Raw genomic sequence first — 27919 nt, 5'->3', positions numbered from 1 at the left:
GCCTCAGTAGCAGTGGGAGATATTGTATGATCTGCCATATTCACATGATATGAGCCCGTGCGATTACGACCTTTTTGCCAAAATGAAGCAACTACTTTGCGGAAAGCACTGCGATACAAGAGAAACCATTATCCATACCATAATGGTGGTCCCTGTGGAACACCGAGGACGATTGACAGTGTACGACACCTTCCACACACGTGGCAGTAGGTGACAAAGATGAGAGACGATTATATTGAAGGTATGCAACAGCTGTTCTTCTATGCATAATGCCAGGTACGAATTATAACAATATTGATATCACTTTTTATCCAACTCATGTAAATGTGAATGATAGATTTAGTGTTGGCACTTACGGACATTTTGCAATATCCAACCGCTTCTATCCCTTAAAACGAGAATTTTGTATGTGAAGTTCAGTTTAAAAATGACTATCAAGAACCTTATGCCGCTTGTCGTTCAAGAGTTTTTGATCGTAAAAGCGTTTACTAATTTACATAATCTTGCTTATTAAGCCGACTTAATACTTCTGACTTCTGTTTGTTTCCAAAATTAACCTGTCCTGAAAGAATGGAGATTCTCTGAACTCATAGATACTCAGCAATATGATAAAATTATTTCCAAAATAAAGCGTTCCGGGCATCCAGAAATGATCACCAACAAATCAAGTGTATAGATGCAATTGCAGCTTCCAATGTATAATTCTGAATACATATTTTCTGCGAATATATTGTATTCCAGGGATTAAGTTATATCCACGTATCTATATCTATATTTATCTGTAAGTCTATCTTACAAATTTGAAGTTAAATTTTGTAAATGATCATCAATGAAACATCTGAACTATCCTATAGCTTGTGAAAGTATTATTCTTACCTCATCATCATAAAATTGACAATATAAACTGTTTTCCGTTTCGGAAAGCTGACGGACACAATTGTATGTGTTGTTCCTCGAATCTTCACATTTACAAGCAGATTGTAGAGTACACTCCTAAAATTAAAAGAAAATCAAAAATTTACTTCTATGTTATTAGAATACCTATTTCAATAATTGCCATCCGGCACAAATATCCCACGGGCAGCTAGAAGTTGTCTAAATTAGTATTGCCATGTTAAAATTAAAAATTTCCTTTAGATGCTCCTTATTTGGATCGCGAGATTATATATTTTGATACGAGGGGTAGTCCAAAAGTGATGACAGACATTTGTAATACACGTAAAAATCTAATACAGTAAAATAATTTCGCTTCTCTATACTCGCAATACTTCTTAGTAAAACATGTATATATAAATATTGTAGGCCATCATTTGTGGGAGATACATTTATTCGAACATGAGTAGTCGACGTGATAACACGGAAATGAACAAAGACGAAGTGAGAGCTGTCATCAAGTATCTTTGTTTAAAAATCATTTGTCAAGGCTTCAAACTGCCCAACACCTGGCCTATTCTGCAGCCCAGTGAATTTTACCTCTTTCCTCGGCTCACATAAAACTCGGAAGCAAGAAATTTGCAGATGATACAGAGGTGATGGCCTCTGTGGAAGTATTTTGGGAAGGTCAAGACAAATATTTTTCTAGGGTATTCAGGATTTAGAAAAAAATAAACTAAATATATCCACTTGTTAGGAGTTTATGTGGAAAAATATACTAATTTTAAGCCATAACCTTTGCACTACATAACTTTTGGATCATCCCTCGTATACAGGCTTGGAGCGACTTCAAAAGGACAAAGAGCGTGCAACTACATTTGACACAACTATATTAGGAATAAGGGGTAGGGCATTTGAAAGAGAAATGTATTGTATACACACATACAGAAATAGCTTAAACGATTGAAAGCAAGCTTCTACAACTAAACACGATCAGAGGCGGCTTTTAAGAAGTCAATCCATAAAAATTTTAATGTTATCGCTACCAGCTAAGGAAAGGAAGCTTATTTCACGTACTAATTCCTGCGTAATGGACAACAGTATTGAATAGAATAGTATTGATACATTAGGTAAGCTTTCTTCCCTTAGCTGGTCGGGATAAAATTTAAATTTTTACTGATTTGACTTTCCTCAAGAACCGCCACTGAACAATATATATAAAAAATGTAAGGGATGATTCCTAACACGGAAACAAGAAAAAAAGTTCAAATAAACTTTTGTCCAACGTACATAATTTCGGAGCTACAAGGTGCCGAAAGCGTGGGAAAATGACATTCAAAGCTCTTTAGCCCGACTATGGTGAATGATAGAGCTAATACGGCATGGTCACTTCAAAGACACCAAAGCTGCTGTATTCAAAAATGCTTAGGTCGAGATCGTGCAATTCGTGCACAAGGGATTTCCCAAAGGAGCCTAGGGATTCCAGGATAATCTGTCAAGAAAGATGGGTCGAAAACGATACGGATGAATAGCTGTTCCAACTGCTAGCAATAATGGGTCTGTACTAAATTGATATCTCGCACAAGCACAAAATGGCGAACAGTTTTATACGTGCCATGTGTGGTTGCATAACGTGCACTAAATAATAGTGGGAAACATGAAAGGAAAATGTGAATAATTTGGTACAAATGGTAAATACATGATATTACGCTGTCCTATCATTGAACAGGCGCTTTTAAGAAAAGGTAATAGTCATGAAATGTACTAAAATGTAAAAGGATCACACTATTAAAGTCTTTCTTCCATGTATTGTTTTCATTGAAAACAAATAAACCAAAGTGAGCGAAACAACCATAATGCAAAAGAGGTTGTTAGCTAAAAACAAAAGTCACAAAATTGGGAATAATGTCATCAATCAACACTTTACTGCAGGATTGAATGTAGCCAAGAGCATCATCAATTACCTGTAAACGAGACAAATCTCCCAATTATCTTACAATAGGTGATGGACAAGGCGTTACAGCGTCGCAGTAAGTTCTGACGCATCCGCTGTAACAGCTCAGGATCTGTTCCTATAGTATCACAGGCAGCGAGTATTCTTGCTAATAGTTCTTCTGCGTTGTCTATAAGCGTTTCATAGACAAGTGTTTTGACATGACCCCACAAGAAAAAATCAAGTGGAAGCAAATCTGGGGAACGTGCAGGCCAATTACAAGGATCGAACCTGCAAACTGTGGCGTACTTCAGGTGATAACACCGTCTGTGAAAACAAAATATCTTCTAAACGATAACAATATGACAACATGTTAAGCATTCTAGGCAAAATCTCGGAATCAGTCCTGCAAAACATCGGAAGCAGCGACTAAAACAAACGTCCTGATAAATTGTTTTTCCTTGTTCTTTTTCAATGTTCGGGTAACGCACATTACGGCTAATGATAAGAAACGAATATTTTAGTGTTGTTCTCTGGCAGTGGTCAAATTAACATGGGATGGCGGAAAAATCCCCCTCTCGTAAAAAGTATCCTCGGCTCGTATCATCAAATAAAATAAGATTTCTGCCTGGAAGAAAGCACCCATATCCCCCGGTTTTCTCCCCTAGTTTTACTTGCTATCAATGACAAAACTACATGGAAGAAAGACTTTAATAGTGTGATCCTTTTACAACATTTTAGAACGTTTCATGACTATTACCTTTTATTAAAAGCGTCTGTTAATGATCATGTATTTACCATTTGTACCAAATTATTCACATTTTCCTTTCATGTTTCCCACTATTATTTAGTGCACGTTATGCAACCACACATGGCACGTATAAAACTGTTCGCCATTTTGTGCTTGTGCGAGATATCGACTTAGTACAGACGCATTATTGCTAGCAGTTGGGACAGCTATTCATCCGTATCGTTTTCGACCCATCTTTCTTGACAGGTTATCCTGGAATCCCTAGGCTCCTTTGGGGAATCCCTTGTGCACGAATTGCACGATCTCGACCTAAGCATTTTTGAATACAGCAGCTTTGGTGTCTTTGACGTGACTATGCCGCATTAGCTCTATCATTCACCATAGTCGAGCTATAGAGCTTTGAATGTTATTTTCCCACGCTTTCGGCACCTTGTAGCTCCGAAATTATGTACGTTGGACAAAAGTTTATTTGAACTTTTTTTCTTGTTTCCGTGTCAGGAATCATACCTTACGTTTTGTAACATAATCATGCGGTCACCCTATATTATATATACGATATTATATATATATATATATATACGATAACTAAAAATGTTCAGAGTTTAAAGAAACTTTTATTTTCTGATCAAGACATAAGCTGCAAATTAAATCCCGATTTGAAGTTTGTATATAGTATTTGTAATGCGATAATGAAAAAAAGTGGAAAGTAAAAGGAAAACGATAATTTTCGTAAAAATAATTAGCTGATTTGATGAAACATGTCCTTAAGAAAGTTTCTTTTTATCCTTTAACTCGTGTTTGAAATTTTTATGGATAAAAGGATAAATTCAAACCCCTTAAACAAGTATATCGTTTATACTCAACCACAGCAGTCATGAATAAACGATGAATAAACGAGGATTTGTATTCCTTGCAAAAAAAAAAAAAAAGGTTTGATTATTATTAAACTTAATTATTGTTTAAATGCGCTTTGTGCATTTTATGTACATTTATTTATTGTTTATTATGCAAGCCTGAAGAGAGAAAATAAAAAGACCGCTTTACTTTTACATCATAGGCTGAGAGAGATGGTTAATAAAGACAAGCAAATGAGCATCTAACAGTTAATTAAATGAGAGACTGGGAGGAAAAGAAGAATCCTTGGAAACAGGTGAACACAACGACATAAATCACATAGTTACATAATCTGAAATCTAACACTCGATCTATGATCCTTCATACTGGAAATATAAATTTTATGACTAATGTTTATTTAAAATACACTGAAATATGAAATCTTGCTGAATATTACGCTTGCATTGTATAGGGTGGGCCAGAGAGGGCGGTCATTTTTTAAATGGTTAAAACTCTCCACTAAGCAGAGTAGCAGATGTGGGATAGGTGTCATTAGGTTCGTGAAGTCATAGCATTTTATTGTTTGTTATTTTATTTTAGTTTCTGTAATCTTCTTTTCTTTTCAGATTAATTCATGGAGCTATGGACGATAGCACACCATGTTTTTGCCTATGACAGTTTCGCCAAAAATAACGGGTCTATCACGACAGTTTAGGGCGAGTTTCGTCGGCATTTAAATATCTATAGAAATCAATCTGTTCCCACTTGTAATACCATCCTACATTGTGTTAAAATACTTCATACATTAGATAAGGTAATGAACAAAGAAACCACCAGGGACTACACGAACGACATGTAACCCTGAAAATGTGGAAAGAGTCAGATAAACCATACTGCGCAGTCTGCGTCGATCAGCACGGAGACATGCTGAACTTGGCCTCAGCATTCGTTTGGTCAGATGTATTTTGCATTTAAACGTGTATTTTCACCCATACAAATTGGTCGTTATGCAACAGTTGAAGCCCAGTGATTATGCACAGCGACTGAATTGTGCACATGAGGTGAAGACAATTTTTGAGCAAAATGACAACTTCCATTTGTTTATGAGCGATGAAGCTCACTTTTATCTCAATGGCATTGCGAATCAACAGAACTGCGGTTACTGGGCGTCTGAAAATCCCAAAGAATTTACACGAAAGACTCTGCACAACCCTAAAGTGATGATTTGGTGTGTTAGAGACAAAGCTGCTGTCATCGGTCATATCAGCATAAAGCAAGTCATACATGTGAAATCCAATATATATATATATATATATATATATATATATATATATATATATATATATATATATATATATATCAGCAACATTCAGTGGGTGTGCAGGGGATTCTCTACACGGTACAATTTCCAGACATGCACTCAACAGAATTTTAAGGTATATTCTGACTTTAAGGGAGGTTTAAACTAGCCAAAAATAAACGTTGATAGCAGTAAACACGGAATGCTTCGGTGAGAAGTCAGAAGTATTAGTTACCGCCCGGCCTCTCGCGTGGAATAACGCGAACTGCGATGTTTTGTTACATGCTTAAAGGTTAAAAAAAAAAAAAAAAAAAAAGTGAAATATACCGTGATCGCAAGTTATTCCGAGCACGAAGAACCACGGAACTGGCGGTTCCTAACACTTCAGACTTCCCGCCAAAGCATTCCGTGTCCACAGTTGTCAAGGCTTAACTTTTGCTTACTTTGGACACACTTTTGAAATCAGAACATATCTAAAAATTCTGTTGAGAGCCTGTCTGGGAATTATACCGTGTGTTTAATCCATTGCACATTGATGAGATGTGTGTTTTTGGATTACATATATGACTTGCTTTACGCTGATATAAATTGCCACTCCACGATTTCTCGAATTCAAAACAGTGCGCGTTGAAATTTAGCTTTTCCATTATTTTGGACAGCATTATTTCTGAAACTATGCACGTCTACATGGACTTTTTCTCTTATTTTGATGTACGATTGCAATTGCATGATAACAACGATCGACAACTTGATGTGTTGTTTACTGATGCACACAATAGAGCAAAGTATAAAAGCGGAAGATTGTTTATAACAACGTACTCATTTTGGAAGTGGTGCTGTCATCCGTGGGTTATTCCAACATTTCTCAAATACCTTTCGTACTCGCTTACTATTGCATCCACAACGCGAAGTTGAATGTACAACCCTTTACCTGCACACATATTTTCAGTGCCCACGTAAATACGTCACTTCTTTCTCGGTGTTTACTTTTCACTTTTTAGCTGTGTATTTCCATCTATGATAATAATACATTTTTTCTAAGAAAGATAGCTTATCAGTTCTCGCACTACCTAGGTATTTTCTGTAACGCGGACTACCAAGAGGGGTAGGTCATTTCGTGCCCACCGATTAAGATGAAATGTATCTCGCAAAAGGAAACAAATTAGGAACTCTCACAAAATCTACAGAAACAAGTGAACAGTACAAACAAATTTTATGAGACACACTAACGTTAAATTTGAACCACCATAACGTATTCGCTTTAGCTAAATATGTTGAGCAATAACATATCTTTTTACAATTTTAAAGAAACGATTAGAAGAGTAATAACAAATAGTATACTGTGGTGGGCATAAAGTACCTCCCGGTTGGTAGTCCGAGGGTTAAAACATAACTACTCATACATAGAAACAGTTTTGACATATTATTAGATTTCTTTTAAAGGAGAAGTTTTTAAATGTAGGAAGAAAGAAAGGAGTGTTTTAAACCTTAAGTAGTCCTAGAATTCCAGTAAGTAGTCCTAGAGTTCCAGGAATATATACTCCAACTGATAAGGGAATATATTCCTCGATTCAGGTTTACCATACATCCAAACATTATGTCACATATATAAATATTTAGATAAATACATTTTTACTTACAGAAACGGTGTTATCACCTTTCCAGGGGCAATCTGGAGAGACAGTTCTCGATTCACCTTCTCCATGGTATTCAACTAAGAATGCCTCTCTCCAAGTTTCTTGTAGAGATTTAGGTCTCTTCTGCAGTAACGTAGTTTTCCTCATTCCCCGATTTTTGAATCTTCTCTCCTTACCAGTTAAAAGAGGCAACAATGACTCTCCGTCCATGCCTTCTACTTGTTCTATGTTAGCCATATCAAGGAAGGTTGGCGCAAAATCAATGGTTAATGCTATTTCTGAAATCACTTTCTTAGCGGGAATTCCAGGACCTCTCACAAGGAGAGGAATTCTTATATCAAACTCATAGGGTAGACGTTTATCCCACGGAAGAGCGAATTGCCCTAAAAAAATAATCGACAAACAAAATAGTGATAACGACAAAGGAAATTCGTGATATCTTGCATAGAAATAACAAAATCTACTTTTAGTAATACGAAATAAAATTGAATTAAAATTATAGAAATTATTGTTTATAACCACATTTGCTATGGTTTTTAATAAGTGCTTCAGTAAAAGGGAGAAATTTGCACTGGAAGTACAAACAGTATCTGATACATTAGTCCAGTCAACGTACGTAAAAAAAGACACTTTACCTTGAACAAATGGTAATAGAAATGAAACATGCACCAAAATGATGCTGAGTACATTATAAGCAAACCACCTGAAAAAGTCTTCAAGAATATTCAGTCTGGAAGATCGTTAAATCCAATATGGCCGACGTAGGTAGTCATTTACGACAGACATAGTAACAAACGGAGTAATTATGTGACTTTGTAACAAAATTACAGGCTCAACATCCCTGATAAAAGTTGTTCACCATTATGTGTCCTTTCGAATAAGGCATTGAACATACCTCTAATATACAAGGTGTCTCAAAAGTCCCCTGATATAAGGTAACTTATTATCAGAGTTACAACAAAATGTAAAAGGGTAAACCGTCTCCAAATGTGATGTTTTAGATCTAAAATGAATGAATGAATGTTTAAAATCGGATTAGCCGTTTGTGCTGTACACTCTTTATGCTCTCAATGTTAAATGAAAATGCAACGTTACTATTTCCCGGGAGGTGGATAAATTTTGTAAGAGTATGATGAATGGAGGCATGTTTGAAACGTGAGCTGGCCATCGACACGTTAGCGTAAAAGACAGTAACTTCATTCACTTATGTTGTGGATCCCGGTAAATGTCAACGTTGCATTTTCATTTAACATTGGGCGTATAAAAGTGTATAGCCCCAACGGCTCGTCCGATTTAAAACTTTAGACTTAAAACATTTTTGGAGACGATTTTCCCTCTTACTTTTTGTTGTAACTCTGATAACAACAGTGTTACCCTATGTCAGAGGACTTTTGAGACACCCTGTACTTTTTTCATTATCTACACATAGTAGGCCCTTTATGCTTCTTGTAAGTGTAAATGTAACTCCATTTGTGGTTATTGTTTTCAAATGACTGAATGGTTGAATACTGAACTGTAACCGATGATTTTAATTTTATTTATCTCAGAAGGAATGCCAAGCGAGTGAATTATGTGCAGCTGCACTGAGAGCCAAACCTAGAAAAAAGTACATCAAGCATACCGAAGGAAGTATGTGAATTTCAGATAAATCAAGAAGGATATGCAATCTAGAATACCATCTGATGAAGAGACATCTGCAAGTATTCTGCGTTCAAATTCGCCAGCATTTTGTTTTGTTCTTAGCTGTTTGTTTTGTGGTGAGCCTGATAGATATGACGGTAAGTGGAAGGATCACTAATTCCACTAAAAGCTAATACTTTTCAAGAAACAATAGAACACAATGATGATTGGGTCATGACTGTAAAAAGTCGTATTGAATATGCCAGAGAGTATTTAGCGAAGCATAGCTTCATAGCTTCGTATTTTATTTATATTGTTGGAGATGTAAGAGTCATATTTCTATCAATACAAAATATTCTTGTGAACACAAAAAAGATTATTACATTCTTACCTACGTGAAATCCATGATCAGATGAAAATATTATAAAAGTATTATTCAGTTGCTGTATAAGGTTCACCTTCTCTACAATTTCAGCCACTAGGTCATCTACAGATAGCAACGCCTCCCAGCGATTTCTATAGATACGTTCTATCTCTGTCAATGTTGTGTCGTTCAGAGGAGATGGGGGCATTCGAACCAACCAATGCTTATCCTACAAATAAATATATCGGTAATCATCATTATTATCAATTAATAAAGTATTATCAATATGTACATTACACAATCCGATATTATAGGTAGAAAGAAAGACACCAATACTTGCACACTTATGAAAATTTTGATTTTCTTTAGTAACGAAAAATAATGAAGCCAGAACTCGGCGAAAAGTCATAAATACTTACCTGTATGAAGTATAGTCCGAATGAACTTTAACAAATGAACATAAGTAAGGGGATAAAAGTCAGAAAATAGACGCTGAAAGAAACCAGCAAAAAATGCGTCACTAACACAATTAAATTCGTTGCTGATTTCATTCAGAGCTGGACATTTTTTTTGAAAAGCTTCTTTCTGCTTACACTTTCTTTCCAATAGCATGGATATCATGTAGATTTTCTGGGTCATCCAGTGGCAGAAGATCATCACACACATTCTTCCATTTTTTTTTTGAGTTTGATGTCCCACGTTTATGCTCCAAGGTTAAGGAAGACGGTGAAAATGAGGTGGATAATAATGGGAGAATGAAGAAAGTGAGAGGAAACCGTGTAACTTCGAAAAAACGCACGCACATGATGATTGATTAACTCAAAGACCATTGGGTGGGAGCATCGAACTAGACATCTCGTGCACAAGAGTGAGCGCTATACATGATTTTCCTGTTTTGCATAATCTCCCTTGTCAAGAACTGTCGAACCCAGCCAGCACAAAGTCATCTGTATATGTGAATTGTTGGATTAGCGTTAACACACATCCATCTGCCATACCTGGGTGCTTCGTGGTCTATCTCGTGGTAATAAATCTGTCTTTTTAGATGAATTTCTCAATGGCTGATGCGTTTCCATCGGCTGTGACGGTTGACGGTCTACTTGATTGTGGCTGGTCCTACGTATGAGTTGCAATCATCATGCCCAAACCTTTAAAGCTTCGACATATATTACTTCCATTGTGTTGTGCTCATTGCAACAATTTACTATGAATCGATGTTTCTGAGTTATTCTGGAGTTTGTAGAGGAATTTGATAAATGCACATTGGCGTAGAACGGTGTTACGTTGATAATCTATGGTGCATTACCTGCAGCATCGGGAAATACAAATTAGGGATATGTTAGGTGGACCAACTACACAGCAAATTACAAAATTGTTTATAGATATTGTGATATACGGATATTGATCATTCAGTTCCTGAAGTCAAATACTTACCACCTACCTCATTCGAAGCTGTGTTAAAATCAGGTGTCCTAGGAATAGTAACATTCAGAAAATAGTCCTTGTATTGTGGTGCTGGAGTAAATGGAGCATGAGGAGTTGGAACAGCGATAGTCATGAAGAACGGCTTATCTGTCACATGTTGTTGGTTTAGAAACTGAAGTCCATATCGTTTCTAAAAACAAAAATGACTTATAATGTATTCTGAACACAAACATCAAGAATTATGTTTTAGTGTGTAACAGATTAAGTGAATAACAAAGATGAAAATTGTGTTAAATGTTAATAATATAATTTATTAGCCATTATATTATAAACAAACCAAGATAAATATTTGCATCTTGAAACTGATTTTACTCACTCAAAATAGTGAAAGTTGCACTTGTAGCAATAGTTCTAGTACTGCTAATCATTATAATATTATTATTTACTTGGAATAATACTGAACTAAATCAGCTCATTAATAGGAGTTCAAAATAAAACGAAACTGATGTTAACTCAGTATTCATTGAAATATATCACGAAAGAAAACATTTATATACTTAGTCAGTTTTATTGTATAGGGTTATTTAAAAATCACGAAAGGAAAACTTCAATACACTGAGCATAAAAGGCAATAATGTATGCATTAGCCAGAATGATGGAGACCTTCATCATCTGTTGTAAGCTTGCAAGTTGCTAAGTGTGTGATTTTTCTGTTTTCGTAAATTGAAGGGCGATAGTATAAAGCATTAACCAACATAAATTATTTATTGAAATTTCAGTTGTAATCAGAGAAATTTAGAAAATATAGAAAATTTCTAGGCAAAATAATCTATGAACATTATTAGCTCTAAACTTCGTAATGTAATGAGTCGTTAAGTAAAACGTAAGGAAACGAAATAGTAGAATTGTCGGAGTGAGTTTCGTACCTAAATAGTTGAATTAATTAGTTTATCCTACACACAGTGATTATAATAATGCTAACTAGCACTGTGGACTAGTTTTGTACAAAGCGATTTAGTACAATCAAAAACAGTTTGTCAAAAAACCTCGTAGAACGAAGAAATTTTCATTCTAATTTTGTGTCAAAAGCAATTCAAAATTACTGATAAGTTTCAAAATAAGCAATAAGAAGAGTCGTGACTACAAAACGAAGACATGGATAATTAAATATATAATTATGTTCTATTATTACCACATAGTTTCTAGTTATTAAAGTATTATTACCTCACGAAAATAAAATTACAACGATCATAGTTTGATGATTTTATTAGTATAACACATCAAAACAATTTTTGACAATATGCAACATTTTTTTTTTAGCAATTTAAGAATGAAATATTTAATTTAACGTTCTACATTTACAGCTTTTAAGCTAAGGGACGAATAAATTAAGTGAATGGTTATGAGAAAATTCGTGGAATAAGAATGTGGGAGGAAACGAAAGAATACCGAGAAAAACAAGACACGATATTTTCTACAAGCTCATTTGGTTTGGGATTGAACCAGAAACAACTGAGTCCAAATGAGTGTTCTACCACTTTTTAAATTTTTATTTTGTATTTTTTTGCTTTTGTTTTAACTACTGAGTCAGTTATTGGCTCATTGTAGCACGTATATTAAATTTCCGAAATATAAAACAGATCTAAAAATTTATGACGCAGAAAACTTAGACATAAATAGTGACCTGAACTTTTCCTTTTAATTTCCTCTCAAATTCTGTTTTATTATTTTTATATTACCTGAATTCGGTTTAATTTCCGTAGCTCTTATAAACATACTTTTAGACTTATCTTAAACAAGTATCAACACAGATATCTTAGCAATGGGTAGGAAACTTCATCACGTTCCTAGGAAAATGTGGATGACGCTTTCTGCAAAATAACTTTAAACTTTTCATTTACATAGAATATAATGTAATATTTTGAGTTGTTCGTTTACAAATAGAAAACTCTTTCCCCCATCCAATACTTCATCAAAGAAACATTCACAAGCAGAAATTGCATTTTTGAACACACAGAAAAAGCTAAATTATTTGCTTCAGATGACTATATGTTTTTAATACAAAATATGTTTCATTCCGTACTTAACATGCAGTTTCTCTCTGACCTCACTTCTCGAAGGACGAAATTAATAGTTCTTTCACATTTTGTTCTGAGAGATTTTGCCTTCTCACTCTGACCACACTATTGTAATCCGTGAAAAATCCTTCGAAGTCTACCTTCGAGGTAGGCTATAACATTGCCTGCATACCAGTGTTCGAAGTGGAAAAAAACACAGGCGATATGTTTTATTAAGATTTTGACTCGACATACTGGTTATCTAAATGTTGAAATACAGTGAGAGTATGTTGTGTAAAAGATTGCATTTTTGTTTACATAATTGTCATTGGAGAACTTCTCTATAGTTACGGGGAGAGGGCGAACATGGAAAGACTTTCATCCCCCATCAACAACTTTCTGAAAAACATACAAAAATATCCCTCTTACATTGTATTATAGAGAATTATACACAAAAATGCTCAAAAACCGAGTTTTATATTAACAATTTCCTGTGGGAAAACTCCCGGATCCCTCACTCAACTAAGGGGTAATCGAAATTCCCGGAAGATCCGCCCCCACAGCAGACAACCCTTAACTCACCCATGCTCAAAGCACGGCATTTATATGTATTAAGGCAAGACGACACACACACACACACAGACACACACACACATGCACACACACACACACACACACACACACACACACACACACACATATATATATATATATATATATATATATATATATATATATATATATAGGAAAATGTAGGTAGGAAAATGATGATAAAAATGTCTGGGTTGTCAACTTAGAAATTATTTCTACATAAAAAATAAAATCCTCTTACATGCAAAGCTATTCGTGAAAATGAATTTATTACAGGTATTGAGCATCTACTCTCCAGTGACGGTATGTTTATTTATTTATTTAGAAAACAACACAACAGGCTTAATGCCTAATTATAGTGTAGTATAATACATACATAGACATATATACATTTACCTGTACAATTAATCAATTCACTTCGAGTGTCAGGTACTCGGTAATAATCCTGTTTCTAAATACATATTCTGACATACTGAATATATCTAGATCATTGTAAAACCAAAGACGGTATGGCATACCACTGCATACCGTCTCGCTTCGACCACTGTTGCATAGTATAAGCAGCAAAATCTTCGGGTACAATTTCAAGTGCCCACAAATTTTCCACAAATTTCATATCTTTTTGTTCTCAAACGACCCATTAGCTCTTGAGATGGGATTTTCTCCATCTCCTTACTCTTTTCAGTCGATCTAGCATTTCTGGTGTTGAGTGATTTTGCATCTTACATTAAATCCCCAGTCTATTTTCCAAATGGAGTGGGGATTTAATATAATATGCAGTAGTTGAACCATTTCTTTACACGAGTATCTTTCCATAAGAATATTCACTTTCTGGAGTAACTGCGTAGCCGAATGTTTGGGGCACTAGATTTTTAACAGAATAATGATACATTGGATTTTACGCGAATTGTGCGGGCACAGTGGAATTTTATCATTTCCGGAAACATACACAATGGACCAAAACATAATAAGGCAAGTGGATGACGTTATGACGTAATGGAAAACTGCGTGTGGAGCTTTGCTCACGAGTAATAGAAGAAAAACGTACGATACGAAAAAGAACAAGTTTTCAGAATGCCAGGAAGAAAGAGTTGTAGTTGACAAATATGCAATAGCTGCTTGCAAACATTTCTTTCTTGTATTTTTACACCCCTTTCACTTCTTACAAATGTATTAGTGTATCACAAATCTGTAATCTGTAGTAATTTTTACCTTATACTTGTACAGATGTACACTCATGTCCAAAATGATTGTCGCATATCTATAACTGTCCTCTCTTAGCAATATAATATGTTAATGATTTTGCAGGGTACTTTTAATACTGATACTATGTGTATAATTGGGAAATGTATATTTGTGGTAAATTTCATAGCAAAAGAATTATAAATACGAAAATTAGAGTGAGTAAAACAAAATGTTACTAAATGGATAAGAAAGTTTTATTTTCGTTCTATTGTTCTTATTTACTGCTCTTTTGACATGAAATTCAGCACCATATGTCTTTGGCGATTATACACATACTAACATTATAAGAAATACCGGGCGAATTCGTTAGAAAATTCTATTCCTACAACAACATATTTATAGACATGCGACAATAATTTTGGACATGAGTGTACGTTTTGCATATCGATATTAAAACCTGTCTATCATCATCATGTTTAATCACTTTTTTCCGTTTTGCTATATAGTGTGGCAGAAGGTCCAAGCTTTTCATATGTGTGCAAAATATTTGATTATTGTGTTTTTCTCCGACAATATTACGCCATTTATAACTTGTGTACCACTTTGCCTGCTCGTTCCCTATTACATACAATTCAATGATATTCTGACAAATTGCCCATATGCGTATTGTTTTATGTTTCAAACACCGCAAAAATCTACTCCTTTAAGACTTCTAAGTTTATTTGTGAAATGTATTTTGTTTTGCGCAACTTCTTGTATTTTGTTTTATAAGTATAGGTTCCTGCTTATAAAAAATAATTCCTTCAATATAATTCTAGACAAAGGACTTCTCATATATAATATGTGCAAAAATGGCTTCTTAAGTCCTGTAAGATTGCTCTTAAAGTAATTGTTATTAAAATGTCAATAAGATTTTAAAAAGTGCGGAATAAGAATGGCTTCAACTTACAACAACATCAGTCAAATAGTCGTCTTCGTAAACATCTCCATGCTCCTCTGCAGTCCCGTTTACAGACAACGTATAGTTGTAATAACGCGAGTTTCCAACTAAACCAATCCACCAATCCCAACCAGGAGGAACGTGTTCGACACCTCCAACCTCCTTCCTTCCATACTGAAATGAAATTATTAATGCAAATTTGCTGATTAGTATTAGTGCTAAATAATTTTGAGTTTTCTATAATAAAAATCAAAAACAAAAATAATTAAATGTATATATCTAGTATTAACCAGTACTATTTTATTTGGACATTTGTATCTTCGTGATAATGAATTCTGATATTATACTTTTATTACAGGGTCAGTCTGATTTTCTCTTTGAAGATTTTATAAACGTTACAAGTTCTTGAACACTTAATTTATTATACATGAGAGAAAAACCTAATTCAAGTATATCTCATGAAAGGCTAAAATTATGAAGACAAGACTCCCCAAACTTCCATAAAAATTGGAGGGAGATTCAGGTATTTGTAAGTTAATATTTGCAGTTGTAACTTCAGTGTATTAAAATTTGAAATATACATTTTGCGAATAAAATATTATTTATTTATTTCCAACCATGAGGATCTAATATGTCCAAATGGTGCATCACATGCTTATGTTCCGAACAATCTCCTTCCTACCGTGAAATACGGCGGCGGCTCTTTGATTCTATAAGACGCCATTGCATGGTATCCCGAATTCCGTGGGTCATGCTCTTACGCTTACAGGACGCATTAATGCCAAAGATTACGTAAATATGATAGGGTGACATCGTCCAACATATAGTCTAGATGTTGTTTCCCACCAATTATTCAATTATTCCGCTAATTCACACTGCTGGAGATGTCAAAGTTTAGTTTCATGAAAAATCTGGATAAACTACAACATCTATGATCAAATCTGGAATTTAGAATGCGGAGAAGATATTGTTAAACTTTGTCCCATATAGGTATAGGTAGAGCGTTAATAAAAAGTGTGTCCGGAATAGACTCCCACTACCGGTTTTTGTTATAAAACTTTTCACTATAAAAGTATTTTTACAAAATACTGTACAAATAATCTCTAGTATACAAGGTTAGTTATAGGTAGTCTTTGACCTTAAGATCGCAGATAGAATCTCTACAGAGCCCCGTAGCAGGCTAAGCAGGGGGTATTAAGGACGCAATGCTCCGTAGCAAGCAGAGGAGGGTTAAGTGACCAACAGAGCCCCGTAGCAGGCTAAGCGGCTGAGGTTAGGATTACCAGACAAAGCCCCGTAGCAGGCTAAGCCAGGAGATAGGATAGGCGTAGTGGCGTAGCAGACTAGAGGCCTGGGGTTAGGTTACTCCTAGTGTTCTGTGGCAAACAGTAGGAGGGTCACCAGAAAACTGGTACAGAATTATTGTCGTCCAGCCAATTTATAGGGTTCCTTGGGTGGCGGTGGCGCTGCTGCCCCATGGGAGGGGCTAGAAGCCGTCGTCTGCAAGTGATTGTAGATCTATCTGGTGTGAAATTCTCTTGCCAAAACCACGTGGTGGTGTTTGTAAACACTGGCATGTGGAATTGTTTATACACTACATCACATGTGACATTACAATATCCTATTCTTCGTCACTGACTGGACACTACATTGGGAATGGTACAATAGTACTTCGAAAACAATTCATGACTTATTATTCCTTAGTTTCATGAGAATTACTACTGGCTGTATGCTAACGATGGCCCGACGCTACGTTAATACGGTAAATTGCATGTTCTTCAAGTGTTTCCATTATTATGCTAACCATGTGTATGTCGAGCTGTATAACGGACCTTTGGTATGCTGCTCTCGATGCAACTCTGTGGTTATTTTGATGACCGACGGAGTAGTTTATACTAAGTTATTACTATGGCTATGCTATTAAGTTATGTTGAGTGACGTACAGTAATTAATATCATAGAATTATATTCATATTAAATTTAATGCAAACACCTATAATTGAAAACACGTCAGAGGTCTAGAGCGGCAATATTTAGACGGCGACCACTGAAGTACTGGGTTGTTGATGATGATGTGCTAGGGCAAATTCCGTACTACGTGAGAAGCAGTAGGACGGTAGCGTGCAACGAACTAAGAAAACGATAATGTAAAGGTGGGTTATCTTTCTGATTTCCAAATAGTTGGTGCTCGATTATGTGGTACGAGCGTGACGAAAGTGGCAAGTGTGATGTGTCTTGAGAGGCCAAGCGATAACGGACTACAAAACTCATGTTAAAACCCCATCAATGAGAAGAACAGTGATTGGAAGAAAATATTTAGTGACAGGTCCCGACGAGCGTTAAAGCAGTTTGTCACCCAGAACCGTCGAGCGACTGCGGTGCAAATGACGGAAGAACTCAAGCAGCATCTCCCATAGTCTGTATCGACAGTCACAGTCCACTACAGATTTAGGTTTCACGGGCGAAACCGCCGACAAGGAACCACCACACTTTAACACGATGCCAATGGTGTTGTGAACATGTAATATGGACCGCTGGTGACTTGAAACGTGTGATGTAGTCAAATGAGTCATCGTTAACCTTATTTCAAAGCTTAACCGTGGTTATGTGTGGCCGACGCCCAAAGAAGCGTAAGATCCACGTGAAACATGGCAGCAGTTCTGTGATGCTGTGCGCCACAATGTCTTAGTTTTCAGTGGGTCTTGTCTTGACGCTTACCGGTCGCATCATTGCCTGTGATTGTATCGCCATTTTAGGGAACTCTGTATATCTATGGTCTAGATGATGTTTCCAGCCAATGAAGCAATATTCCAGGATTACAGTGCGCCCATTCACACCATGGAGCTGTTCGGTGTGATGATGAACAATTCTCGTGGCCCGTGTAATTCCCGGACTTAAACATGATTGAGGTATATCTTCGATCAATTCTAGATTCACGAATCCGACGCACATATCCGTCTGTATCCTCTTTCATGGAACTGAGTGATGCATTGCACGCAAAATCATGTAACATTTCACTTGCTACCACTCACGACGTCTGAGTCAATTTCACACCGCATCAGAGTTGTTCTGAAGATGACAAGTATTCCAGCGCCATATTAATCTGGTAACTGAATGCCTTTCATTCTAGCTTCGGAATTGCGTTGGCTTCAATCAAAGTAGAATCTGACCAAAAGAAATCACTTTTAATAAATACTAGTTTTACAGTTTCGGCAATGTATCGTTACCTTCATCAGACATACTATGTAATAAAATCTAAATGTTACAGCTTATATATATATATATATATATATATATATATATATATATATATATATATATATATATATATATAAAGAAAATAAGATGACATGTCCGAGAACTAATGAGATCCTTCCATTCATTTTTAACGACTTTTAATTGCGTAAGATCTCAACGTTTAATGATATCAAACGTTTAATCATTAGATGTTGAGATTCGTATGGAATTAAAAGCTATTAAAAGAAAAGAAATGATCTCATTGGCTCCTGAAATTGATCTTCTCTCATTTCCCGAGATATATAAACTGTAACATTTAGATTTTATTTCATAATGTGTCAGATGAAGGCAATGATACATCGCCGAAACGATAACAGTATTATTTATTAAAAATGACTTACTTTGCTCAAATTTTACATTGATTTAATCTGGTAACTATTTCGACATGTTTCTATAAAATTGATAAGTATCTGTTTGTAAAAATGGAGTATATTTTTGTGTACGAATATCCCAGCATAGCTGGAACGGTTGGAGTGTTTAAAACCCAACTTAGTATACTTAAGACGTAAAATTAAAAAAAAAAAAAATGCTGTTGACGTACGACACACCTGCGAGCACTCCTACGAGAGGGAGGAAGGGATGACCTTTAAAAAGTAATCGAAAATGACCAATGTTAATGTTGCTGAGATGAATAGTGACACTCCAAATGTCGTTTAATTTCAAGTTCAGTTCCCATCAAAGTGGCAGATGAGAAGGTTGAAAGCAAAATGTCTAAAGCTACCGACATTAGTGTCGAATGCACCGTTTTCGGAAATGCTGAGATGAATAGTGACACTCCTATATCATTTTATCAGCACGAAATATGAAAAGAGAGAGAAATAAGATTTCCGAAATGACCGAGATTACTATCGAATCCATAGTTTTTGGGGTCGCTAAACTTATTGGTGGTATTTTAAATGTTATTTAAGCCCAAGTTCAGTTGATAGAACAATAAGTAGACAAATCTTCTGGAACTTTCGAAAAATTTTGTTCTCAAAAGGGAAGGGGCCAACTTCTGTAATTACTTTTGGCACATTAAAATTGACGTTATCTGTTGTTTGTGATTGCATCACAGGAAAATGTTTGAATACCTTGAAGCGAATTTTGGAACATAATACCTACGTCAAGCTAGGTTTTTATCATGCCACTTTGATTAAAGGGGATATCCTAAGGGAATGAAGGGATACAAAATTTATCCCCAAAGTAGAATATCTTATGAGTTTTTATCATTACAATTTCATTGAAATGAGTGTCCAAAGGGACAAGAAGGGGGTTTAAGTATTTTCCATAACCTATTTTCCCATAATCTATTTCAGTTAGTAGAAGGTATGACTGTACGGTTAGTAATTGACAGGTAGGTAAATTATGGTTAGTGTATGTTCTGTACTGTATGTAAGTTGTACTAAAGATTATGATATAATGGAAAGGAAAGGGGGAAATTATCTTCATAGAAATCCACGTGTGGCAGTTGACATGTTGCTTCAGCAGAGGTGATGATATGACAAATTACAATATTCAAAGTATCAGATTATGGAAGTTTTTGAATGCTCTTATACAAATAATGAATTAGTATTTGAAGACTCGCTGTAGGAAACAATGTAAGTGCCAAAAACAATAGTTAGTGTATCAGTAGAGACAAAAGATAGTAAATTGTGCTCACGCGTCACAAAATAGGCAATGCTATTGCTAAGAAATACAACCTAGCATGTAACGAAGTATGGAACTCTAACTAAGGCATAAACGTATTTAAAATAATAAAATACTGTAAGTGAAACAATTTCAAGGTGGCACTTACATTGTTTTCAAAAGCGAGTCTTCATTTATGTTAGCTGTTTTGATTTCGATATTAAGTCTTTCAATAAATGACGATAAAACCAAACCACTAATTAATTTTATCCTATATTTTTAAAATTACATACTAAGATATAAGTCTACTATACCTTAAAGTATGATATTATATTAAATACGTATTAAACGCTAAAACTTACCTGATTAAGATATTTTCCAGCATAGAATGTAGTATATCCTGCTTGTTGCAAGTAAACGGCGTAACTTTGAGGTTCTTGCTCGTTCTGCCAAGACGTGCTACTGCAACCTCCACTCAATGAATTATTAATTGCATGATGATTATGGATATATTTTCCGGTTAAAATGGAAGAACGACTCGGGCAGCAAATCGGAGTTGTTGCAAACTAAAATATGAGAATTATTTAATAAGTAGGAACAACAACACTTCATGTGTAAATTTATTCAACTTTTATAGTCATAGATAAAAGAAAGTAGCGTATTGCATACACACACTGTTTCTTGCAAGTTTGTAGACAGGTTGCTAGTGTTTTTGTTTTTAATCTCGTAAATGAAATGGGACATGATTATTAAAATAAAGGATACTTATCATTTCTATTGATTAGGAACGATTAGAAACAACGAGGATGCGACACTGGCTAAACGACAGAAGCTTTAAACAAGTCCTAAATCGCATAAATTCTAAAAATCACTTATGGTGCTACCATCGCGTCCATGTTAAGAATACTGTAAAAGCAGCCTACGCATAGGTAGCGAATACTACCATGTTTTAGAGGCCCCATCAAGGCAAAATTAAAATACAGCAAATTTTACAGTAATTATGTGATATCTTCAAATAGATAAAAGATAATCGAAAAGTGGAACACGAGCTCGCTAGACAATATTATTTTACATGAGATACCGTTATCTCATGACTCACTTATCTGCTTTTGATTTTCAGGCATTTAGAAAATCGGCATTTATTTTCGCGTGTATAAATGGCTGCAAACGAAAAGCTACTAGATGACTCGTGATTACGGTACCTCACGCAAAATAATATTGTCTAGCGCGCTCTTGTTCCACATTTCTATTATCTTTCAGCTATTTGAAGATATCACATAATTCATGTAAAATTAGAGGTACTGTATTTTAATTTCGCAATGATTAGGTCTCTTTCATTGAAATTTTAGGAAATCTTTCGAAAGTACTTTAATTGAAAGTAATGAGATTTAAAAATATATTTAAAGTGTAATTAACACGAACAACACGTTTTAATCAAGCCATATTCAGGGTTGGAAGGGAAGTATTGATATTGAATCAGTTTAGAAACAAATGATGAGTTCAAGTTTTTTGACTTCCTGTGTTTTGCGTACGCCCTGATTACGAAGGACGAAGCCTATTATTACCGTGGGCCCAATCCGACTGGGGCTTCAATCCGGTATAGCTGGAAGTGTACATACCATCTGAAAGATCAACTTTTACACTACAGACTACTCCTCAGCCACACAATCTCACCTCCAAGAGAATTGGATTACAGGACTGTGCTGCTGTTTTGGTGAACATGCTAGGTAAATTTAGGTGTGTGTGTGCTGTAAGAAACACAAACTTTACGTTGCACTGACGCAAATCGATACGAAATGGAGCCCTGATGATTTTGTCTTTGGCACTCAAGTAGCCTTTGTTGCTAGACCTCAATGACCAGAAGAAGGACGTGTTTTGGTTGGTGGGGAAATTATTAATCTAATCGAAAAATTACATGGCTTCGAATCGAACTAGAAATTTGATGTAACGAAACTGGCAACATTATGTTATAGTTTCGTCATATCGTTTAGGAACAGTGATACAAATATATATAGTGCGGCAATTTGAAATCGAGATTGGAATTGCAGAAAACAAGGGTGAGCATAGAAAGTTTCTTACCTTGGGTCATTCAAATTATGATTCTCCTGCATCCATACATCGTTGCACCTTGGCCATTGGTACATAGATAAGGATTACTGGAAGTCTTTTGCGTGTAATGCTGCTGAAAATCCATGTCTCTTGACGGCCGTTTTGTTATCGAATTACGAACCTTTAAGCGCAGACTCGAGTTTAGCAAACAGAAAATAATTGCACGGGAACACGTTTAGTGAATAGGGAGGGTGGGACAACACACAAATCCTGCACCATTACTGCCTTGTGACTACGCATTGTCTAGAGCAGACGCCACTGAACATCACCCAGATACTCGAGCTTTACATGTGACACGTTGAAGTTACCGCTTCAATACCTCAAAGGAAAATGAAACATTAAGCGTGTCCTGTAGACACAAATTTCTTATGCACAATACCCTTACTATCGTAAAAAAATGAACAAAAGCTTGATTTTGAATTTCGACTGGCGCAGTTTTTTGGCTGTGGAGAGTTAAGAGATTTCCACTCCGTACTCTGACGTTTTGTCGACGGTTCATATTGAAAAATCCAAGTCTCATCTCCAGTAACGATATTCAGGAGGAAGTTAGGATTCCTATTGGTGGTAGCAATCTGTTCTTTGCAGTAATCAATCCTGTCCCTTTGTTTGTCATTGTTAAGGAATGAGGCACGAAACGGGCACAGACTTTCCTCTTGTTGAGATCGTACGATATTTACCGCACAGTTTCTTTATTTATGTGCAACTCCTGAGCAAGGATTCTCAGTGTCGCATTTCGGTCTTCCATAACTAGTGTCTTCACTTTCCCCACCAATTCCTGTGTTCTCACTGCCCTTGCTGCACCAGGATATTTGTCGTCTTCAATTGATTCCCCTCTCTCCCTGAAACTCGTATACCATCAAAATACACGCGTACGGAATAAACAAATGGCACCATGCATTTGTTGCAACATTTGATAAGTTTCTCTAGGAGTCTTATCCAGACTCGCACAAAACTCGATCTTCGCTCGTTGTTCGATGTTGAACTCACAAGGCCGCAGCTTAGTAACACCTGTCTGCATTCAGCACGTCCGCACATGTAACTATCAGTGAAGATGAAGGCACTTAGTATCATTTAACCATGAAACATTCCTCTTTTGATTGCACCCAGCTTGCTTTCATAACTGCGCCACATGTTGAGAAAAAAATCAGTGTCGATTTCAAATTGCCGTACTGTATGTATATACTAAATCAACTTATTAATAATAGAACCAGTTAAATTGATTGACACCACTACGTATAATACCAGTAGTGTACATCATACTTAAAACGTAATATTTTCTTAATCAAAATGAAACGCTTCTAACTGTATTTCCACTTACGGCATTTTCGAAAACTGCACCAGCATTACCAATAAGTTGTTGAGTTTTCGTCATGGGATCCTGGAAAACAAAAGAGCGTATATGAACGTGATGTCAAACGAATATATAAATAACAGGTAATTGTGTTTCTACGTTACCAAAGACATTAAGAATTTTTTTAGGAAAGCACTAACCGACTTTTAAAAAAGCGCTAAAAATACAAAATAATAACATTAAAAGCAGAAAATAATAACGTTCTAAAAACAGTAGAAAATCATCTATTACTGTTATTATCTATAAAAGATTGAAGTTTGTGCCAAATCAAATAATTTAATGACTAATATAAAATCATAGTTTCGAAGGTAATTTTATGATATACTCACCATTCCACCTATCCTGATATCTTGATCATCAGTTAGGATAAAAATAATATTAGGTTGACTAGCAGCACTCACGAGGATTCCCAAAAGAGAGAAATAAACTGGGATCTTCATTTTGAACTTCAGGTGTTTGTCAGACTACAACTCTCCCCTAATTATCCAATTAGGAATAATGAAATCCACTTCTGTCCACTTCACTTTTACATTTCTCATTCACAGATACAGAACATATATGATCAATGGTCTGAAAATGGAAACTAAAACTATTAATATAAAACTCTCTACAGTATCTCTAAGTATTGCACAATGCATGGATGAATATATGTTTTTACTGGATTAATTTCAGCAAGAACGTAAACGCAGAGATCATTTCAACTAGTTCTTCAGAAAAGCATTTATGGAAAGCACAAACAAAAGCTGTAATATTTATTTAGCAATATGCATTTAATACAGGAATTTCAATAGATTCATATGTTGTATTAATAGTAGTTACACATGTTTTAAAGTGTACTAATTTGAAACTGAAACCAAGTATTACTTCAGAATCGTTATAACACAAAATACTACAGTCCCTCCTACTGGTTCATTATCATCCTCAATTTATAATATACGAGGAAGAGTCAAAATTTCATTGCATTTCTTTGTATTGCTTCTTTGGCAAAAAACGATCTCTTTGTATAAGGTCAATATTGATTATTTCTCACTTTATTTTGGCTAGATAATGTTATTTAGAAAAGCGGTTACGTCATATTTATGAGGTATTTGACATATCAACACAACCCGAGTGGGAATTATCAAATTCAGTCCATATTGCACTGTGACAATGCAGCGAAAGCAACAGGAAGCTCAAAGAATGAAACTGTCCAGCTGAAAATACGTTGCGCTCAGTATTACAATGCTTATTAAAGGGGGAAAAGCTATGTATTAAGTCATATTTGAAAATTAAGTATAGGAAGATACTCATTTCTTACGAGAAGAAGACCCTTCTGTTTTTGTTAACAGCATTGTAGCTTTTAATAAAGGCATATTAGTTACTAAATTATTAATTCTCTAACCAGCGGATCGCGTACCAGTGGTTGAGAATCCTACTCTACCGAATATAAAATACAGCACATTACTTACTATCACATATAATAGGATTTCACACGTATATAAAAACATAAACGCCACAGTTCAACATTGCTACTGAAATTAAGATGATAAAAGTAAGTTAATTTAGTTATTAATATAGGGAAATAATATAGAAAGGAAAACATACATGTAGATCCCAAGCCTTCAACACTATACGAGAAACTTAATACTTGTTGGCAACACAGTCTTATTGCCAATATAGCCTATAATCTTAATTTCAAGTATGTAAGATTAGATACGTATCGCGTTCAAAGAACGAACATATGCAAGAAAATAATGTGATAAAAACATGTAAATAAGTACCATAGCTATTTTTAATCAGCAAGATAAGAATTTATCATATGGATGGTTTAGGAAGGATAAATAAAAAAGAGCGAGGAACGTGAACGAGAGAAGGAAAGGATATGTACGTGTGATTTAATATTAGTAAAATTAATATAGGGTCTACATAATACGTCCATGTTTACTAAGAGCTAAAGTGGCACAACTGACAGTTGAGATCAATCAGCATCTGGAATACGAGGGCTGTTACAAAAGTCTGTGACCTGAGACTACTATTCGAAGTTCGAGTCAGTAGGATGGTTGGTAAGGGTTTCATTTTCGAAATACCACACTCAATACACTATTTCCAGCGATGTACTAGTTTCTCAAGCACATGTTGCAGACCATTTTCTCAGAGTCGGCGTAAGGTAGTGGAAGTGGCAGCTTTCATTTCCTGGTTCGTGTTAAACTTCTTTCCGCGTAAGTCCATCTTAAGTATTGGAAAAGCCCTGAAATTGCGGAGTGAGAGGTCTGGGCTATAGGGAGAATGGTCTAGAGACTTCTCACCAATTTTCTCCAAAGCCTATTAGTTCTTCACCGTAGGCTTGTTTGGTCATCTTAAACTTAACCTTACTACTTCTGTTTAATTTCTCAAAAATAAATAAATAAAGATAAAAATAAATAAATAAATAAAATAAAAAGCGAACCTTTGTCCAGTAATTTACCGTACCGTTCTCACTTGCAACTGTAATACAAATTGCAGATCGACTTTTATAGCGAGCAAACAAACGACAACTGCACGTTCACTTGACTTATATTAATCAAGTACGCCACAGGCTATCTTTACGTGCGACAAGCACAGACTCGCTTACACAGATTCGGCGTTATGTTCTCAGTCCATGAATTTTCGGACCAACCCTCGTAAATTCTAGTTCTAAGAAAATTTTATAATCCCAACATCTGGGTTGTGTTGCGATTTCGAAATTTCTGACCAAAACGTCAACGCGATAGATGGTGCCGAGAACATAAAAAATGGATCGACGATGGTGGGATGGTGGGATGTATATTGATACTTGCACTTCGAATAATCCTCTTTCTTCTTGTTTCGAGCAACAGATTGGGATTATGCATGGTTGACGCTCGAAAGTCATATAGCCTACTCCGGATTGTTGCTTTCTATTTCTAAACACGGCAACGGGTTTGTTGTGGTGTGGACCGTTATTTTATTTGTAATCTGTTAGTTCAATTATTGCCAAAATGTCCGCAATTAATGGCAAAGCAAACAGCAAAAAAAAAAAAAAAAGTTTGGAAAACTTGCAAAATAGAAGAAAAATTGCAGAGAAAACGAGAAAATAAAATACAAAAAAATGACTGCAAACATAAATAAACTGGTATGAATTTGAAAACATGCAAAAACTAGAATACAATCGACTCACAAATAAATAACTTGGATAATTTGAAATAAAATGTAATTCATTGTCAGAATTACTGACTATTTACTACTTAAAATTGCTGGAAACTTGAAAATTGCGAAATGCATACGGGACGACATCTAATGAATGAATTCATATCATTATTTATTACTCAATTCAATGAACCGAAACAAAATGATAAAAGTATACACTGTATCATAGGCGCCAACTACATGGGTACTCCGAGACTCAAGCCAGGCACATAGCCAGGATTTCGTGAAGAGGGGGGTCCGAGACATGAGGTCATCACAACAGAGGCTCGATCATTCTAAACTATTTTACTGGAACATATATTGGTTCGTTCAGCCAGGATTTCGTAACCGGGAACGGGGGGGGGGGGAGAGGCGACATGAAATTCTGAATGCCCAGGAGCTCGATCAATCTAAACTATTAGATTGGCAACTAAGTTCCCGCCGTTTTTTAAAATTGGAAATATCTGTATGACATTAAATACTTTTGGCACGAAGTTGTACATCATTCGAAAGAGAATATATTGTTCTACTTAAATATATGTTTCGTTGTTACTAAGATACATTTTCTTGTTATTTACAGATCACTAACATGGAATGCCAAGTTGAGAAGAATGAGAATTTTTGACACCTCCTTCTTTTTGCCTTTAATCAAGGTTCTAAGGCCGCAGAAACTTCTCGCAACATTTGTGCTGTGTTTGGAGTGGGTGCTATAGCTGAAAGAACCACCCGTGATTGGTATGCAAAGTTCAAAAAAGGAAATTTTGACCTCAAAGACGCACCTCGTTCTGGCCGACCAGTTGAGTTCGATGAAGAGCGATTGAACCATCTTTTGCATGAAAATCCGCGTCAAACAACAAGGGAACTGGCAGAGACAATGGAGTGCTCC

General features: G+C 35.6%; 1 protein-coding gene across 3 annotated transcripts in view; it reads right to left on the bottom strand.

The window, feature by feature from the left end:
- Positions 1 to 27919, bottom strand: part of LOC145691901 (N-acetylglucosamine-6-sulfatase-like) — a 265742-nt gene that overhangs the window by 4072 nt on the left and 233751 nt on the right. For 2 of the 3 annotated variants that reach the window (XM_081767223.1, XM_081767209.1), the window contains 8 exons: positions 24201 to 24441; positions 23839 to 23898; positions 20774 to 20977; positions 15520 to 15684; positions 10754 to 10927; positions 9340 to 9541; positions 7332 to 7711; positions 877 to 993 (listed from right to left, as the gene is read on the bottom strand). In XM_081767223.1, coding sequence (XP_081623349.1) covers positions 877 to 993; positions 7332 to 7711; positions 9340 to 9541; positions 10754 to 10927; positions 15520 to 15684; positions 20774 to 20977; positions 23839 to 23898; positions 24201 to 24311 — 1413 coding nt within the window. In that variant the 5' untranslated portion in view covers positions 24312 to 24441. Of the gene's footprint in view, positions 1 to 876; positions 994 to 7331; positions 7712 to 9339; positions 9542 to 10753; positions 10928 to 15519; positions 15685 to 20773; positions 20978 to 23838; positions 23899 to 24200; positions 24442 to 25455; positions 25518 to 27919 lie in introns of those variants that run through there. The other variant, XM_081767215.1, reaches the window with a different exon arrangement.

This window comes from Thermobia domestica, chromosome 1, assembly GCF_964235325.1.
Source record: "Thermobia domestica chromosome 1, izTheDome1.hap1.1, whole genome shotgun sequence".
Lineage (NCBI taxonomy): Eukaryota > Metazoa > Arthropoda > Insecta > Zygentoma > Lepismatidae > Thermobia > Thermobia domestica.
Note: the sequence above shows the minus strand (reverse complement) of the source record. Positions and strands in the feature narration are given on the sequence as shown.